General features: G+C 32.6%; 1 protein-coding gene across 1 annotated transcript in view; it reads right to left on the bottom strand.

The window, feature by feature from the left end:
* The window catches only part of jbug (filamin-type immunoglobulin domains fbug), a 64,609-nt gene that overhangs the window by 15,342 nt on the left and 30,235 nt on the right, over positions 1 to 19,032 (bottom strand). Inside the window, exons 21-32 of the mRNA XM_089714546.1 lie at positions 9,851 to 9,990; positions 7,104 to 7,229; positions 6,038 to 6,158; positions 5,688 to 5,761; positions 4,972 to 5,128; positions 4,023 to 4,231; positions 3,659 to 3,838; positions 3,188 to 3,262; positions 2,730 to 2,889; positions 1,622 to 1,770; positions 1,232 to 1,304; positions 319 to 486 (exon numbers count right to left, since the gene is read on the bottom strand). Of these exons, the coding sequence (XP_089570672.1) occupies positions 319 to 486; positions 1,232 to 1,304; positions 1,622 to 1,770; positions 2,730 to 2,889; positions 3,188 to 3,262; positions 3,659 to 3,838; positions 4,023 to 4,231; positions 4,972 to 5,128; positions 5,688 to 5,761; positions 6,038 to 6,158; positions 7,104 to 7,229; positions 9,851 to 9,990 (1,632 nt within the window). The remainder of the gene's footprint in view (positions 1 to 318; positions 487 to 1,231; positions 1,305 to 1,621; positions 1,771 to 2,729; positions 2,890 to 3,187; positions 3,263 to 3,658; positions 3,839 to 4,022; positions 4,232 to 4,971; positions 5,129 to 5,687; positions 5,762 to 6,037; positions 6,159 to 7,103; positions 7,230 to 9,850; positions 9,991 to 19,032) is intronic.

Below are 19,032 nucleotides of genomic sequence, written 5' to 3'. Positions count from 1 at the left end.
GTGGGGATAGCAAAATTATAATTAGGTGTCCTCAATTTGTGAGACTGTGCTATAGGCAGTAAAAGTTTGTAGGCAGTTTGTACAAGGATTTTAGAGAGATAATACTGTTGATCAATCAATTAAGAATCATACAATCCAGTTTGTTGATTCGTTTCGTTATAATTTCGTTACTAGAACTATGATAATAATTTCGCAACACTTTCCAAAGTAAAATCAATCCAATATCACTAATAATTACTACAATCTAAACATTACAAAAAAATGAGGCAATTCAGTACAAAATTAACCTATAAATATATATTATAAAACAAATATTACCCGGCACATGGTCCCCATTAAACCTCAGCTCCACGGTATGCGGTCGCGGGTCCCGCGGCGTGAAGCTGATCGCGTACGTGTGCGCGCCCTGCGCCGCGGCTGCGGTGGGCACGCGGCCCCCGTTCACTGTCACTTCGAGGTTACCCGGTCCCGCGGCCATTGTTTCCACTGAAATACGATTTTTTTTATAGGAGAATTGACAGAGCATATGGATCGCCTGGTGGTAAACAATTCTACACATCATAGGCATCTATAGACGTGTCCGAAGATGTGTCTGACTTTTTAAGGTGAAGATTTGGTAGCGGTATATAGCTCATTAATTGACTGGATGGTATTTTTAATTCAAGAGGAGGCAACTAAACTCGAGTTACCTCACTGTTAAAAAGTCATTTGTTAGTATTGAGTAAAACAGTTTGGTTTCGAAATATTGAAAGACTGCTTGTTCATTTTGATTTTAACGCGCTAATGAGAAAGCAACCAAATATGGACAACTAAAAGCAATTGTAAATTTGTTAATTAAATCTTATTCGGAATTTTGAAATCTGTTTCAAAATAATTTATAGAAATATTTAATTTCATTTACGACACTAATCATTAACGGTACTATTAAATAACACTATGTTCTTATATGTATTTAACATTTGCGAGATTTACAGCTTAACAGATCCAGTTCGCTTCACCGGGGCGATCGTCCGATGATGTAAGCTATAAGGATTCTTGCACTTCCAGCCGTAATCGCATAAGCGCATTAAAGTATTGTACTATGCAAGTGGAAATGGGAAATACAAGTAATACTTTATATTTCACACTTTTAATTTTATTTACAGGTAGTAAAAAAGTAACACATTGCAATTTCAAAAAATTTACGCATACAAATATATTTAAAAAAATGTTAAATTTTTGTAAAACTTACCCAAAAACGTAACGGGCTTTCCAACTGTTCCGTGGGCAACATCTTTAACTCTTATAGCCGTCACATCGTACACCTATAAACAAAAAAAAAAAAATATTATGTATATTAATTATTGTCTTAAATGCTTAAAAAAAACGGATTGAAATGATTCTATGACAACTTTCCGGGCGTTTAATTTGCAACAAATAATGAGAGCGATTCTACCCAGGAATATTTAAATCTCAACATTTATTTATTCGCAATTAATTGTATCACTTTAATAAAAGAGTCTACAAGACCTTGAAATTTATAAATTGAAAATAGAGTACACACAAGAATATTCACTTATTTACAATTAATTACATTTATACAATTTAATTAAAAAACACCACATCACAAAAAGCACCGTACCTTCAAATGAAACGGGCTAGCGGGTATAGGCTGCGAGTCGACCAGCACGTTCAAGCGGTGCTCCCCCACCGCCCGCGGCACGAACTCCGCGCGGAACGTGCCCGCGCCCGCCGCCGACACCGCGGCCGGGACCGACGCGCCGTTCGGACCTACGCGCCAACATCGCTCAGCTCACCGCTACGCCCTAACTCGCCCTAACCCTAACCTACACCCTACTCTAATATATACCCTATTCTTACATGCGATACCTAACTCTATGTGCTGTCATGCGTTAAAATGATACAAGCATGACTCACTGATAGCTACCATATTCCCAATAACTTCCTAATGATGTAATATACTTTTTTTTTATTTTGAATAATTCATATGATTGTTAGAAGTTAGGGCGAAGCGGATGAGCTTTTGTAACGTGAATGTTATACATATTGTTATGTCGTATCACGAACGTAACTTAAATCTTGGATATAATTTTTATAGTACCATTAAAACGCTATAAGTTTTATAATAAACCAATAACCTTAGTCTATGTTAGTATAGGATAGCTTATATACTAATAATATATGAAAATATCATTATAATTGTTGGAAAATTAAGAAGATTCGTGAGAATTGTTAGTAGCAAAGCTGCTATTTTACACCTATATCAAAACGTTCTAGCTTTCTACTTTCGTCCCCTTTAGACCACATTCTTTTCATCGGATTTGATTCATTCAATGCATTCAACAACTTTCATTCATTTTTTCCACCCTGCAAGGAAATATTGTTTGTTTTATGTTATAATACTTTACTCTTCATAAATACCTATTACATAGCTTTACTTTGAATGAAGAATAAGTGTAGATCATGTTATCTTTTAATTCTATTAATTTATGTCCTCTATTAATTTAAGTTAAATATTTTTTATAACTCACATCTATATAGAGCCACAATTACATGTTAAACAAAAATCCATTGATTTAACAGGCCATCACTTTATATCAATTATTTGGAACATTCAAATATTTAACCTTTTAGTACAATTCAGAAAAATATATGATAATCCAGATCTTTAATTCAAATTGTATCAACAGTGATATTTTTTCTTAAGAGAGTATCACAAATCTACTCACCCTCAACATTGACTTCAATTTGTTCCAACGTAGCGGTAGAGTGATGTAGCGTGAGGAAAGTTGGTTGGTGAAGTGGAACAGGACCGGGCAGGGTCACTCTCGCTCCGCTCACACCACCCTCTGATACATCTATGACTAGAGGACAGCCTGGCACTCTCATCTAGATAAACATAATGTTAAAAATGTCAGTTAGTTCAGTTACATTTCACTTTTCAGTTAAATGAAATATCAAGTGCCTACTAGGCACAGGCATATTTATATATTGGTGTATTTAAATTATAGGGATTAACAAATTAAAAATTAAACCATTAAAGACTAAGTATTTTTTTAAATGTGATGTCTAAATGGAATAATCTGTTATTTCCATACAATACTAAAATAAAAAACAAAAAATTCTGCAATATTATGTCACATTCAATACTTTTAATATGATTAATCAGAGTAATACTATTACTTACTTTGTTAAATGATACATTGACAACATGTTCACAGGCTTCAGTTGGTGTAAATGATACTGTGAACCTTGCATTGCCCTGAAATAAAATAAAAGAGATTTAATTCAATGTCACTGTATAAACCTATAATCTATATAAATGAGATGTATGTAGTAATCTTTATATTATGTATAGAATTTGTGTTTATGAAAAGTAAATATTATGTTATATTTTGTACATGTGTTTGCAGAGCCAGTTAAATGGGCTTACAAAGTATTTTTTTATATGCTTTTATTGTTTAGGCAAGTTTGTGAAATCTTGCCCCCAAGATCATTGTAATTAAGAATTATTGTAGTACCTTCATAGAAAACACACAGGAACATATGTGTTCTAAACATGCAATTGATTGACTACCATCTACCCTACCATATACCAAAACATTCTTTATTTGCAAATTTAATTTATCTTATGCACAAAATCATAATATAACATTACCTGTGGATGTACTTGAGTAGGAATATTCAGTCCTCTCGCTGCTACTGTGATTTCCAAATTCCCTTCTCCTGCCTGAGCTGCGTCCACTGCAAGTTGTACTGGTACTCCCACTTGAGCCAATGAACCTCCCGTTACACTCACTAGTTTACTGTCATATGCTTTACATATGAAAGGTGTTCCCTGCAAATTGTTAATCTCTTTAATTTATTTAGAATGTTAAAAGAGTAATGGCAAAAAAATTATGCTGCACAACGAATAATATTAATAAATAAAAATTTGATTGAATTATTTAGATTAGTTAAAAATGAGCATAAACTTCAATATTAAATGCAACCAAATTTATCAACTATGTTATAAGACTCACCGGTACAGGCTGATTGTTATAATGAGCCGTGAGTGTGTGTGGTCCAACATTTTTAGCTGTGAAGCTAGCTACTAGTCCAGACACTACATCTCCAGTAAGACGAACTGGCACCTCGCCTCGTGGTCCTCGCACGGTAACTGTTAGTTCACCACCGCCAGATCCTTCCACGCGAACTGAGCATGATACTAACTCGCCAACCGGTATCAGCTCTGTAAAATGTTAAATTATTTAAATCTTCCTCAGTCAGTACAGTACAGTTCAATCAGTAAAGTTCATCTTTTATAATGTTTGTCAAGCAAGACTAGCTGCTAGTCATAATTGAGGAACATAAACTTTATTTTCTAATTTAATTTCTTTGTTTACAAAATATAAATCCACTGACATTTGACAAGGGTCAAGGTCCAAGGAGTCAATTATTGACATTTGACATAACTAAATATTAAATAATATATTTTATCGATGGCAACTTCAAAAACTTTTTTTTAATATTAATAAATGGATGCACATTATTGTGAATTTAAATTCTTGACAATGACGATTAATTATTAATTTAGATTATTATCATCAAATTTAAAAGTTCTTATTAGATTTGTTACTTGAAAATTTAGTGCGCCATCTGTGATATTTCATATGTACTATGTAGTACAGGTAAAATGTACTAGATGGTACTTGCATATAAAATTCAATATAACCAATATTTTTGTTATTAATTGTATTATGTACTCAATTTGTACCTGTCCTTTATAATTATGATTAATTATAATAATATAATATTTCGATGTTCAAATTAAAAAAAATATTAAATTTTATTTGATTCATATTAGCTTAGAGTATATATTACAGTAGCATATTAATTAATAGAAGAGGGGCCTGAAAATTTGACGAGACATAAACATTATTTATCTACCCATATCTGCCTACATCATAATATTTCAAAGATATACCTTACCTATTTGTGACGTATCAATAGAGACTCTTTGCGCAGGTGCTACGTGAAAAACAAAAGGCGACGAAGGCACTGGTTCTCCATTAAACTTTATGTCAACACGGTGTGGCGTTGGGGTTTCAGGCCTCCAAAAAACAAGGCAACGTCCACCGCCCACAACCTGTATCAAAATAATAATTTACTTTCACGAAATGTATTTTCCAAATAGTACTAATGGAAACGTCCATTTGTTAAACTTCGTGGAATTATTTAGATTCTTTATTTTAGAACCAGGGAATATTTAGATTGTATCTATTCATTGAAATGCTCATCTTCAATTCATTGATCCAATAAACAAAGTTTATTGGATTATTGATGATGATTTTGATTTTTTATTTGTTTACATCAAAGCTAATAATAATTAATTCTAATATAATAAATCTGGAACTAACGCTTTGTCAGTAAAATTGTACCTACAGACCTTTGATTAGTATGTAATCAAAGCTACAGACTAAGGTGCGCGGGCGGAATGTTAGCGTTCTGTATTTGGCCTCGAAGCCTTTATTCAACACTGTGTTCAACACCTACATTTTTTATGTGATCTTCAATGATTTAAATTCAAAATTAGCATAAGTATTTTTATATGCACATAACTATCAACTACACTAAAAGCATATAGTTTTAAACTAATAGGTATGTTTTAAAAATATTACAGTTGTGATAAATTTTAAATTCCTTACCTGTACATGATTAGGAACTTCACCTTCGTTGATTGAAATTTCTAACTGTCCTTCACCAGCAGCGCTCGCATCCACTACAAAAATTGAACACTTCAATAAGAGATATTATTTTAAAACATATCTTAAAAATACTAGGTATTCGTAGGCACCTTAATATAATATGATTAGGTACAGATAATTGATAATTATAATTATAACATTGAATATTTAGCGGAAACAATAATGGAACATGGCAGAGAAACCAACAAAGTTTATAACAATAGAAAACGTTACGTTATCTCAGATAAATTTTACTTTTGAGTTGACATTAGTAAGATAACTATCTTCAAAATCATTGTGGGAAAACACACCTCTAAATTGGCTTTGTTGTCCAACTATAGCATTACCCACGTCAGTCACTTTGATGAGACTTGCGTCATATACTTTAGCGACGAGCGGTCCAGCGGCTAATTTTTCTTCTCCAATCGATACCTATAGTTCAATAAAAAAATATTTATTATACATAGGTATATCCTACTTATTTTATAAAATATAATCGAACATGAAAAAAAGAAAGTTTATCCCTATGGTTTATCCGAATATATGGAATATAGATTTTTAGGCAAATTATTACCTACAGTATGAAATTTGGTACAGAGATAGATTATTTCTGGATAAAATGTAGTTCCTCTAAGGCTTTAATATTATTTATAGGTAAATGTAAATGTTGTTAGATAGTTTTTAATATTTAATTTTGTGATTGACGGCTGTTTCAAATATAGAAATTGATAGGAAAATTAAAAAATCATCGAATGGATTAACCCGGTATACTCGTGTAATAAACTGAATAATTCAGCTACGTTATCATTACGCGAACTCATGGTGAATACCTACCTACAGTAAAAGATTTCGTGCCATATACTGATTTAGCTATAGCAATTTACCTGAAAGCTTTTCGTTTTTGTGTTACAACTAGGTACGTCACAAAATTACTTTTACGATCCGGGTGTAAAATGAATCTGTACGGTTGCCCTTTAGGTTTTCCGATATTTTCGATGGTGAAGGTCACGAAACTCCCCCAGTTTGACATTTATGAATACATATATATGATACGGTTCTCGTACAGGTACTTAGGGTAGGTAATAAATAGACAAAATTATCATTAGGTAATTTCAATGCGTATCTATGCAAATGGCAGTCGTGTCTCGACTTTATGATTCCCTTTTGGGTAATAGAACCTTTTATAATTACTAATTAGTAATAACATTTATCACTTGAAAAGTCGCGTAAGTATATTATATAATCCTATATGTAGGTATTGTGTAGGTATTTTCTACACCCACACGTTTGTTTAAGATTTTAAGAGAAAATTTCTAAGAATAAAATACAGCAAAATTGTTAAAGTTTTTCAGATTGGATACAGTCCACAAAACTTACATCGATGAGATGTGTGCCAACTTCTTCAGGTGTGAATTCGATTCGGTAGACGCCAGGTCTCTCTGCCACATCCAACACTCGAGCTGTAACCTGTCTTCGTGACGGGGCTGTGACGGTCACACCAACCTGAATAATTCATAAATATTATTAAAGCACCTCTCTTCAACTATTAATTATGTATTTAAACTGTTTAAATCAAATATCAACGTTCACGTCTCTTAAACTATAACCTTTATAAACTACTAGCGGTCTGCCCCGGCTTCGCCCGTGGTAAAATACAGGACATATTTCGCAATAAAAGGTAGCCTATGTTCTTTCTCAGGGTCTAAAGATTGTCTGTGCCAAATTTCATCAAAATCGGTTGAGAGGTTTATGCGTGAAAACCATACATACATACATACATAATTACAAACTTTTCCTCTTTATAATATTAGTATAGAAATGATGTATCGATGTTATGTGAACATTTTACCAAATACGGTTTAGAATAAATAAACTCACTGCCATTAAACAAGGTTAAGGTTACGAGTTAAGTATGCGGCGTACTGATATATTATAGTCCATTTTATTTTTAGCTAGTTATCCATACTAATATTATAAATGCGAAAGTAACTCTGTCTGTTACTCAATCACGCCTAAACTACTGAACCAATTTGCATGAAATTTGGTATGGAGATATTTTGATACCCGAGAAAGGACATAGGCTACCTTTTATTGCGAAATAATAATATGTACCACGGGCGAAGCCGGGGCGGACCTCTAGTAAGCAATAATTATTGAAAAAACAAAGAATCTGGCCGTTTGACTCTTATAATATAACAACGCAGACGAAGCCATAAGAGATTTTTTTTTGTATATAATCTATTTTATTATATTACCTACCTAGGTATCTATTTTATTATAATACCTATATCAGTAAAATAAGCCAACCTAATTTTAAAATTAGGTTGGCATTAGGTTGGAAATTAGGTTATATTATTGTGTGGAAAATTCTATTTTATTTATTTATTTTTTTGCACTGAAGGAAAAAAAAAGAACAACCCTTTATAAATATTTTCAAAGGAACATAACAAACGTAATAGGTACCTACTCTATTGGTCAAGACAAAATGTTAAAAGAAATCCTACTTCTTCTACTTTCTTTGTTTAACGATGTAAAACTAAGTATACAATCTAGTTTGCTTTGAAAATATGATGTGAAAAATATATAAAAGCCTTTGTTTGCCCTTTACACTTCACTTCTTCCACTTTTTCAGAAAATATGTATTATGTTGTTACTTTCACGAAGTTTATTTAATCTTTATTTGTAAAAATATTTTAACAGGTATTCTATACATGACCAAAGTATTGTGTAGAATATACAATTGAACCTTGAACATATATACAATTTTCATCTATAAAAGACATGTCACACTGCATGTTATTTAAGAAAGGAATTAAAGTTTGTTATAGCTTTTATATTTATGTCGTAAAAATTTATATTACGAGTGTTTAGATGTGTATTATATTCATATTCGTTTCGAGTGGGAAGAATTGTAGGCGTACAGCGGACGTGGAGGAAGCGACAAATGGAAGTTCAATATTAAACGCACTTCATGCGCTGATTACACCTAACGAGTACAGTGGCGAGTCAGTAAATACGCTCTCGGCCGAGACAGTTGCCGAACCGAGTGGGTGTTTACACGTATTTCACTAGTGGCGAGTCAGTTCAGTTTTGATCACGACGCGGACGTCTGCAATGGATCGAAAAAAAAAAGAATTTAAACGGGTTTTAAATCGGCTGTTACCAGATATAATTAACGAATTGTGGGATTTATTAGAAATAATAAATAAAAATAATAATTCTTTGAAAAAATACAATGACGAAACGAACGAGTGGCAAGTGGCCGAGTGACGCGACGAGTGCGTGTTTATACCTGCCGAGCGGGATAGCGAGTGGGTACTCGGCCGAGTAAACAAATTGGGATTCTAGTGACTGTCTCGCCGCTCTTCTCGGCCGAGTACTCGGCCGAGCACTCGTTGAAGTGTTTATACCAACCGAGCACTCGGCCGAGGACACTGACTCGCCACTGTACTCGTTAGGTGTAATCGCCGCATAGCGCTAAAATATCACCGCATATATTCTATTAATATCGAATATCATTTATCTATACTATATAAAATTAAATGTCATCCATACAGACTTGTACATGGTATTTCACAATATTAATAATATGTTTGTTTATCAGGCTTCTAAAAATTAAATCCACTAATGGAATTTCCATGTGTGTAAAAAAAATATGTACCTACCTGCCTTCTAGGATATACTTTAAGTTTTTTTTCTAATATTTAGAAAGTAATATTTTTTTAGTAATTCGGCTGATTATTTTTATTTCGTTCTACACATGAGTTACACGTTAGATTTATTATTATAAATGATGGTATAAAACCGACCTTTTTACACAATGCCGTTATTACGCTTTTATAGCCAGTATGTTAAACGATGTCATATTTTACCGATCATAAGTTCAAGAATATGATATGAGAACCTAAAACCACGTATAACCGTCGAACCGTCAACATACATTTTTAATGCATAGTAGATAGGTATAAAAAGTATCGAATTTATTAGGTAAGTGAAATTTTAAATGTAATATTAACCCTGGGTACTTTTTATTCATTGCTATTCGTTGACATTTAAGCTATAACGTTAGATTCCTATCTACACATTTGTGACTTCGTAACATGCCGTTCGTAAAAACCTTTTACCTCGTTTTTGCTAAAACTGGATGCGCCAGGTGATGTGGAGATCTCAAAGACGGCAGGCACCCGTGCGGGGATCAGCCTGGTCGGCTCCCCTCCGCCGCCGCCCGCCGGCCCTGCCATAACCTCGACTTGCCACGGAGATCCTGCAAACGTAACGATATCAAATTAAATAAATGTATTATGTGGACATATCGGATGTAACAATATACCCATTCAATTAGGGTGTGTACCAATAAGAATTAGTAATATACCTAAAAATTTAATAATTCTCAATAGAGTCACAATAATCAAACAGGCAACCCGCAACGGTACTATAATACATATACATATGTGGTCGAGTCCAAATGTATTTAGAAGGAAATTGTTCGTTTCTTATTACTTGTAAGTTATTTTAGAAATGGTTCAAAAGAGGATTCCACGATTTATTTAACATTGTGAATATTTAATAAATCTCATGTTGTTAATTAAATTCCTTCAAATCACGTTTGAATTGCTACGTGGGGAGATTTAATATTACGAATGATATAAATACAGAAAAAGCAATATTGTATAATAGCGTAACAATCTTTATGAAGCAAACAAAAGGGCGATCAATCATTTTGTCAAATTATTTGTAGCGGCTGAAGTAGGTAGTAGGTAAGTGAGGAAACGAGGAATTTATGCAAATAGAACGCTCAAATATTACCTTACTTTGACGGAAGAATAGGTACTTCAAATTTTGAATATTAATGAATGCAAGTATGAAAATTTGTAGAGCGCTATTTTGACTATGTATTGCATATTTATACGTCAATAATACGTAATTATAACTTAGGTCATGATTTAATGCTCTAAGAATTATAATGGTAAATCCTACTAGCATTATATTAAATGCAAAAGTGTATGTTTGTTTGTTACTCCTTCACGCAAAAACTGCTGAATCGATTTTCATGAAATTTGGCACACACAAAGAGAGTAACTTAGATAAACACAAAGGATAGTAATTATTATCCCGAAAATCCCGAACATAACAACCGAACGCTCATGGTGTTATTGTCATTTGTTTTGATTTTGTTGCTATTCGTATTTTTAATCTTAGCTGTCACGTTTCGTTGTAAAGCCCCTCAGTATTAAAACAAGACGCGAAGCAAAAGTAATTAACATTAGAAACATTTAGGAATGGAATCTAATTATAAATTGCGATGAGAATACTGCTCGTATAATCTCTTTGAACATTTGATTTATTTTAGACAGTATTATTATCAGATTATTATTCCCCAATATACAGGGTGTAATCGTTAAGTGTGCACAGGCGATTATTCCGTAACTATTACAGATATCAAAAAACTTTAAACTGATATCGAAAGTACTTAACCTAATGAGTAAAATGGCCATAATAAATTTTTAAAAATAATACGAGACATATCTAAAAAATTAACTTTAAACCCTCCCATACATTTAGTATGAGATATGAATATCCCATGTACATGGGTTGATCCAAAAGTAATGATAATCAATATTAAACAAGGTCATTACAGTTAAAATAATTATGTATTTCTCTAGATAGTCTTCTAACTAGATAATATACTTCGATATTTTTTTTCCTTAACTTAGAAAAAAAAACTTTGACTTCATCTACAAAAACCCCTCAAAATCGGCCATCACTTCGCTGTCGTCTTAAAATTTCTTGTATCGACGGTGTTTCTTGTGCCGAGGTAAGAGATAGAATTAACTAGGAGCTAGATCTTACAAACAGGGTGGGTGTTCAAGCATTTTCAATGCCGATTTTTGATTGGCAGCCATCGCAACTGACGCTTTGTGATCTGGTGCGTTGTCTTGGTGAACCAACATTCAAGACCGAAGTTTGCCATGTCTCTTTTTCTTACTAACCTACCCGCAATCTTTTAATTTGGTCTGTGTAGTAAGAGCCCTGTGTAGTAGTGGCTACCTTCTTAAAATATTCCACATTTCTTCAGCGTCCCAAAAAACTACGGCTTTAATCTATCCCACTAATTTTCACTTTGAAAATCTTCACCGTCACTTTGGAAGCTCGCATCCAGGCCATTGATTGTTTCTTGGTTTCAGCATAAACATGGTGAACCCAGGTAACGCCCATGGTCACAAATCGTGACAAAAAATTATCCTGATCTCATTAAAAATTTAGAAATTCACCCTCTAAATGTCGAATCGTTGTTTCTTCTTTTCGTCGGGAAACATTCTGGCTCGCACTGTTCACATTAAAATTAATGTTAATACTTGGAAACGTGGCCTGTAGATATAATTTTTTTGTGATAACTTAGTGATTACATGAGCAAGCATAAAACATTTATTTTATATTTTTATGTGCACAGGAAATACCCAATTATCATTACTTTTGGATCAACCTATACATTTAATATGAAAGATTTTAGCTTTTTTTTTGTTTTTTTTGTTTTCTGCTTTAATTACTTCGCAAATTTGGAGGGAAGTTCATTTAGAAACTGTAAATAGACCTCCTCATTGTATTGCACAATAAGGACGTCACTTCGAAAATCTACTATGAATACAAAATGTATGGGAAATAAATTGTATGGGAGCGTTTAATGTAACATTTTTGGTTATTTCTCGTTTTATTTTTAAAAATTTATTATGGCCATTTTACTCATTAGGTTAAGTACTTTCGATATCAAATTAAAGTTTTTTGATATCTGCAATAGTTACGGAATAATCGCTTGTGCACACTTAACGATTACACCCTGTATATAGACGTTCCTATTTATTTATTTGTATCACTAGATATAGGTACCTACCTTGTATTTAAAACAAAATCATTTTTTCTCTCGTCTGTCCCTATGTATGATTTAAAACTACGAAACTGATTTTGATGCGAGTGTTTTAATAGATAGCTATTCAAGAGAAAGTTTTTTTTGCCTATACAACATGCATAATTGCACCCGTGCCAAATCAGGGTAGGTCGTTAGTTAAATTTTGCAGATTAATTTGTGCCTTTTCAACTTTAAATAAAATGTATTTTGAAACAAATCTTATAACATTGCTACCACATTTCACAAATGTACCTCTATATAATATTTTATTATAGGTATTAATGGTAAGTTAAGCTTTGTATTCGCATGAGATGAACATGTAATAATTTCATATTTAGATTATTTAATTAGATTGTCATCAACACGGTAATTGAATACGTTTTAACATATCTGATTTTGCATAATATTATGTTAACTTGATTTTACCCGTTACTGTCCTAGAATTTTCGCTACACCAAACTTAACGGTTCACAGGTTTGCATGCCCTTGCTAATTAGTAGGGTAACACGTAGCCTGGCTACATAAATAATAATTACACATTAGTGTATTTTAACATATTTGTAATTGCAAAGCAATGCAGCAGATAAGTTTGTTTTACTACTGGTAAGAGACGCATTTCGAAAAGTAATTAGGTAGGTTAGTATTTAAGAAAAAGGCAATTAGTATAAAATTTGAACACATTAGATTCGAAAAGGAATACGAAAGCTTTTATTTCTGACGTTTCAAAAACTATTTCAATTCGAAGTTTTATTCCACAACATGTTTAGAAAGGGCCATAATAGTGGATTTCCTTTTTTCTCAGAAGATCCACGTTAACTTTCTATATGATCAACGTTAATTTCACAGCCATACATACTATAGAAGTTAATCAAGCTTGATAACCAAGTTAGATATGTTTACTTGAAAACAAACTCAGATGTAATTTGTAAACGAGAAGAGAGTATTGAACAAAATAAAAAAAATTCGTGAAAAAGCTTCTGAATATACAGTATCGTATCGTACCTACGTATTAAATCAGGATATATTTTTTCCGTATTTCGTATGTAATAAAAGGCAGATAGATACTTTTTTTAGCAGGATTCGGTTTGTGCCTCCTTTGGTGCAAACAATTTGGAGCGAAACCCGACGTCCATTTGTTGATGGATTAATGGTCAAAAGCAAAACCTAAGAGGCTTATCAAATACAAACGACTGCAAATTGGGCTGTGAGCCTCGTGCTATCTTTGACGATGTTTTTGAATCTGTACCAGTCTAATTTTGACGAGCTAAAACATCTATACAGCAATCGTGTGGTAATGAAGATAAATATAGTAGATATTTTTATACATATTATAATGACATTGTAACTGCGCAATTAGAACATTCTCACGTTGGTGTGTCCACACCTACATACCTACATAGCTTACATACAAAAGCTATTACGTACCAAGATAAACAGGAAAACCAGACATGGGTTTAGAAATCAAACGCGTGTTTAATATTAAGCTACGTATACATCTGACCATTTACATAAATAGAGTGAATAATTCAGCATCCCGTGAACAGCCATTAGTGGCAAGACAGCGTGAATGATCATTTATTGCCTTTTGTGAGAAACATTGGTAAATGTTATTTCATAATGAATGACTAATGATCTCTTTCCGATATTTTACCGGAGATTATTTGAGTAATCGAAGTGATTGGATCCGCTGTGATATAATTATAAAAATACAAAGTTGACTGATTTCGTAACGGCTTTGGTCACTAGTTAAGTAAACAAATCGACAATGTTATGAAGTTAGGAAGCACGTGTAGATAAACACATTTTAAAGAAATTCGAGGCGGAAAATTTACATTCGTATCTAAAAATACACAAATATAGGTTTTGGGTCGAATTAAAGTAGGAAATTTATTTTTGAAATCACTGTTTCCGTATTTATATACAAAAACAATTTTAATAACTGTCCAACCGTTTAAGTTTTCGCTGTGCAAGCATAAAGCAATTCTTTGTATAAAAAGTCGCTGCAAGCGGCAGTCATTTACCTCTGATAAATGTTTTTTCTTTTCAGTAAAATTCTATTTCCGCATCATCGGTTTTTTCTAGAAAAGGATTAAAACGTCGTACTCGGTACACTTTTATTATAACAATATTTATGAGGACAGAAAAATGTAAATGCATATTATCCGCTAAACGACTACAACTTATAATAATGAAAATTGCGACGATGTATCTGAGCTCAGCTCTCTCTATTATGACTCTAGCAGAAATCTATTATGTTTTAGTATTGAATATTTATGAAACCAATTGCTGGGATAATCGAGTAATTACTACCTAATCAGCAAAATGTTAAAGAAACGAGAAACCGGATGGCTACTAAGGCTTCTCCGTTTGCATTACAAGGTGATTACGACACACGATTATTTCATATTACGTTAGTGAGAAGCAATATATCACCTAATCGTTGTGAGCTAATGTAAATATAATGAGCGATTTCCTTCCAAAGTGAATATTATTGAAATACTGTTATATAAGCCGACGCATGATCTGCAAACGTAGGCTGTAAACAGACTGATGAATTTAATAGTAGAGGATTTAATCAGTATTAAATACATATATTATGCAACACAAATACGGTTATATAAATTAATTAAATATAAAGTAAATGTTAATTAAATTCGCCACTAGAGTTATTGGCTACGAAGAATACGATTCAAAGGATATTTTTGTCGTGTAACTAAAATTTTAATAGCTTTCATAAATTGAACGGGTCTGTAGTTGACGGACTAGAGTAATTGACTTTTATTATAATCAAACTTTATGTTTTCCAACGCAAAGTTTAAAATGACTATTATTATTTATGATTTATCAGATTACCAACGACCCTGGTTTAGATGAAGATGAGTCTTCTGCTAAGCGCATAGCGAAATTACATAATACGTATCCTAAATCTAAATGTCTAATAACATCGCAATATAAATAATATATACATTGTAATTATTTAAATTACTGAAAGAAAATTATTTGAAAAAATTGTCAGCTGGTAACTGGATGGCTGTGGTTTCAGGACAATCGGGAATAAGTTCAGGAATATTGATATAATTCCAATGAGTAATATTTTTTAAATAGGTCAATATAAACATCAATGTATTCAAATATATACATTTTGCTTTAATTGCAATGGTAGTGTTTACATTGTAAACTTTAATGAAATGTCAGCTGTATTGAGCTTGATTTTATATCAATGACGATGTGATATCATCATCCAAAGCTTGCTCAGTGCCGTCAGATGTATTGTGTTATCTACTCGCGCGTACCCGCCGACCCCTCGGCGGTGACGCGGACGTGTCGTCGCGCTTCGACAATTTTAAAAATGTTATTTCTATGGTCCCTCAAAGTTATTTAGATTTACGTTTAAATTGAGTTATTTTTATATTGTTTTTTTGGGTTTTCACAATTGTTTATTAACATTAGTTAAGTAATTCTGTTTTAATTAAACAAATACAAGCATTCGTTTAATGAAAACCGAATTACCCGTCAAAATCTGCTTCTGTTTGGTGAATAATGTGTTTTTCTGATAAGAAAAGGAAAAGTTTAATAACCATCAGCATAACAGTGTTCTCAAGTGCATGACCGCTGGCCTCGTTTAGCACGCCACGGTGCGCTCCTTATCAGTTGCGAAGCGTGCAAGTAGATTAGCCGCGGAACCACAAAACGTTGTAGTTTCACTATTGTTTCACTTCAGTCGACGGAAACGCTCGCGGGACACAATTCTGACAGATTGTTTGCATGTCGCATTCGTTTCACAATGGATACTGGGGCGGAATGCGAGAGAGAAAAAAATTAAAACGTCTACACACTTGAATATAAGTGTACGCCTAATGAAAACTATTCAACGTCGGGTTTAATAAATTGAACGTTTTAATATGAAAATGAAATTGATGCATTTGCATTTATATTAGAAATTATTGTTTTTAATATCGTGCCGCTATATAGTAGTTTTTGGACAGTTATCACGTCAAGCCCCGTTGTCAACGGAACGTGACTGGACCGGGCGTCCTCCATTACCTTGGACAAGACTTGTTTGTAGGTATTTTAAGCGCCAAGAAGTGCCTTTGGAAGCAACCTTTAAGCCTATTTATACATAGTCTATTATCTGGTAGCTACCTAGTATATTGAATTAGGCATATTAGTCTACTACTTCTATCAGTTACATAATCAATATGATTTGTGTTATGAAAAAATAAGAGATTAAAAATGTTCGGTGTGCACAAAAATTAATTTCCTTTCCATTATTGATTGAAAATATTTCGCAAAAATATAAAAAGGTCAAATTTACCTTTTAAAATTATTTCATATTATAGGTACCTATTTAAACAACTTTTTAATTCATTTTAAAGAATACATATTTAAGAGATAAAGTGAAAAATGTGAGTTCCGAAACTTGTTCAACTACGTTTTTTACATTAACTGACGCAATGCAGTTTACTTGTTCCAGGCAGGCTTTTACTTTACACTTTTGTTTCCTAGTTGTGCAAAAACACTAATAAAAGTGATGCATTTTGCATTATTTTGGTCTATTGACGCATATTTTTATATTTCACAACAAAATAATATTGTCATGTATGCAAATTCATTCAAATGAGACATTAAAATGTTAATAAAATAGATTTTTAGCAAATGTCGTATGAACACGCATTATTGTAGTGTTAAGTTATTTGATAACTTTGCGGTTGCAACGTGATATCATCTGTAATTCAAGACTCGCGAGATTTACATTTTTTAACATTGCCTAACACGCAGTTTATCATTGAAGTGTTGGCTTGTATTGTTGTCTACAATCATTTATCACAATAGTTTTGTACCTATGTGTTAAACTCTAAAATATTGTTTTAACAGTAGTATAATTCTAATAATTTAAAATGTATTTATGTGCTGTCTTTGCTATAAAGAAGCGTCGCACCTTTATGGCTCGTTAGTCTTTACTCGTGCTTAAACACCATCAACTTACGTAAAAAGAAAGTGCCAGTTTTCACATGGCGTGGTTAAATATTTCACTTTTTTACGTCCCACGTCTTTACTCGTTATGCATTCAAGTTTATTTGCTATCCATTAATTGCTTTAGGTACTCTAATTAAAACTAGCCAAACTATTAAATTCCGCTTGCATCAAACTTTGGGCGTATGTATGATTTAATCAATTTCTTATTTCTTTTAATATTAATAAATAACATTGATTTATAATATACGAAAATTAAAGCATTAGTATGTTTTATAATGGGTACATAAATGATTCAATTAGTTATTGGTTGTATAATAAGTCTAATTAATACCATATAAATAATTAATGCAAATTAATTTGTTATAGGTCCTTTCCTAGTATGTAATTACAATAATTAATAGATTGACTATTTGTGAAACCCTTACTTATTGTATTATTTTGATACCTTTTTTTAAAACTATGGTGGTTTTTGAGAACGAGACTCCAAATGGCTAGAATATCACTTCACTATCATTACATACTAGTATAAAACAAAGTCGCTTTCTCTGTCCCTATATCCCTATGTATGCTTAAAGCTTTAAAACTACGCGACGGATTTTGATGCGTTTTTTTTTAATAGATATAGTGATTCAAGAGGAAGGTTTTAGTATATAATTTATTATGTTTTAGATAAAGCGAGCGAAGCCGCGGGCGGAAAGCTAGTAATGCATAAAAAAAGTAATTTTAACGAAAAACCATGCTGCTATATTTTCTGAGAATGTTTACTAAAATACCAATAATTATTATGTGAACAGATAATATTGTGTTTCAGTAATTCAATCTGTTGAAAACCTGTTGTCAAATATTTTTTTCATAGGATGTGAAATTTAACGCACCAATTCGTTTTGGGGATGGATCTTTTAGGTGAGATGATTGTTGATAAACAAAAATAACTACGTTTTGATACATAATTTTTTACAGATTTAATTATTTAGTTGTACAGACAAGCGTTCATGACAGTTATGTATAGACATAGTACACTGTACCTTAGATGACCATAAAACTAGTAAAAGAAAGAAAATATGCGTGTAATCGATTGCTTCTTATATAATACTGCTCTAATTACATTTATTGCAAATCATAAGTGTATAATATATCAGTACAAGTCCGGCCGACACGTTATTAGTTACGATACGGCTTAGCACGATATTTTTCTCCAAGTCACGCAACATTAAGCCAAGGCTTTGAAAGGAATCACTCGAAATGTAAAAAGCATACATCCGTATGCATACAATCGGATATAGGCCATTAACCTACATAAATACAGGGGTGTTTTTTGTGTATTTCAATTGATAAAAGGGTGCGGTAAGCATTCCCTATAAAAGAGTTCAACGCTCGTGTTCTTTGTCTGTATGCGGTGATGCGAAACAGAAGACGAAGGATATC

This window comes from Colias philodice, chromosome 3 (genome assembly GCF_061535455.1).
Source record: "Colias philodice isolate Cphi_HAF_F1 chromosome 3, ilColPhil1 Martin Lab GWU primary, whole genome shotgun sequence".
NCBI classification, from domain to species: Eukaryota; Metazoa; Arthropoda; class Insecta; order Lepidoptera; family Pieridae; genus Colias; species Colias philodice.
The sequence above is the reverse complement of the archived record's forward strand: the minus strand, read 5'-3'. Positions and strand labels throughout refer to the sequence as shown.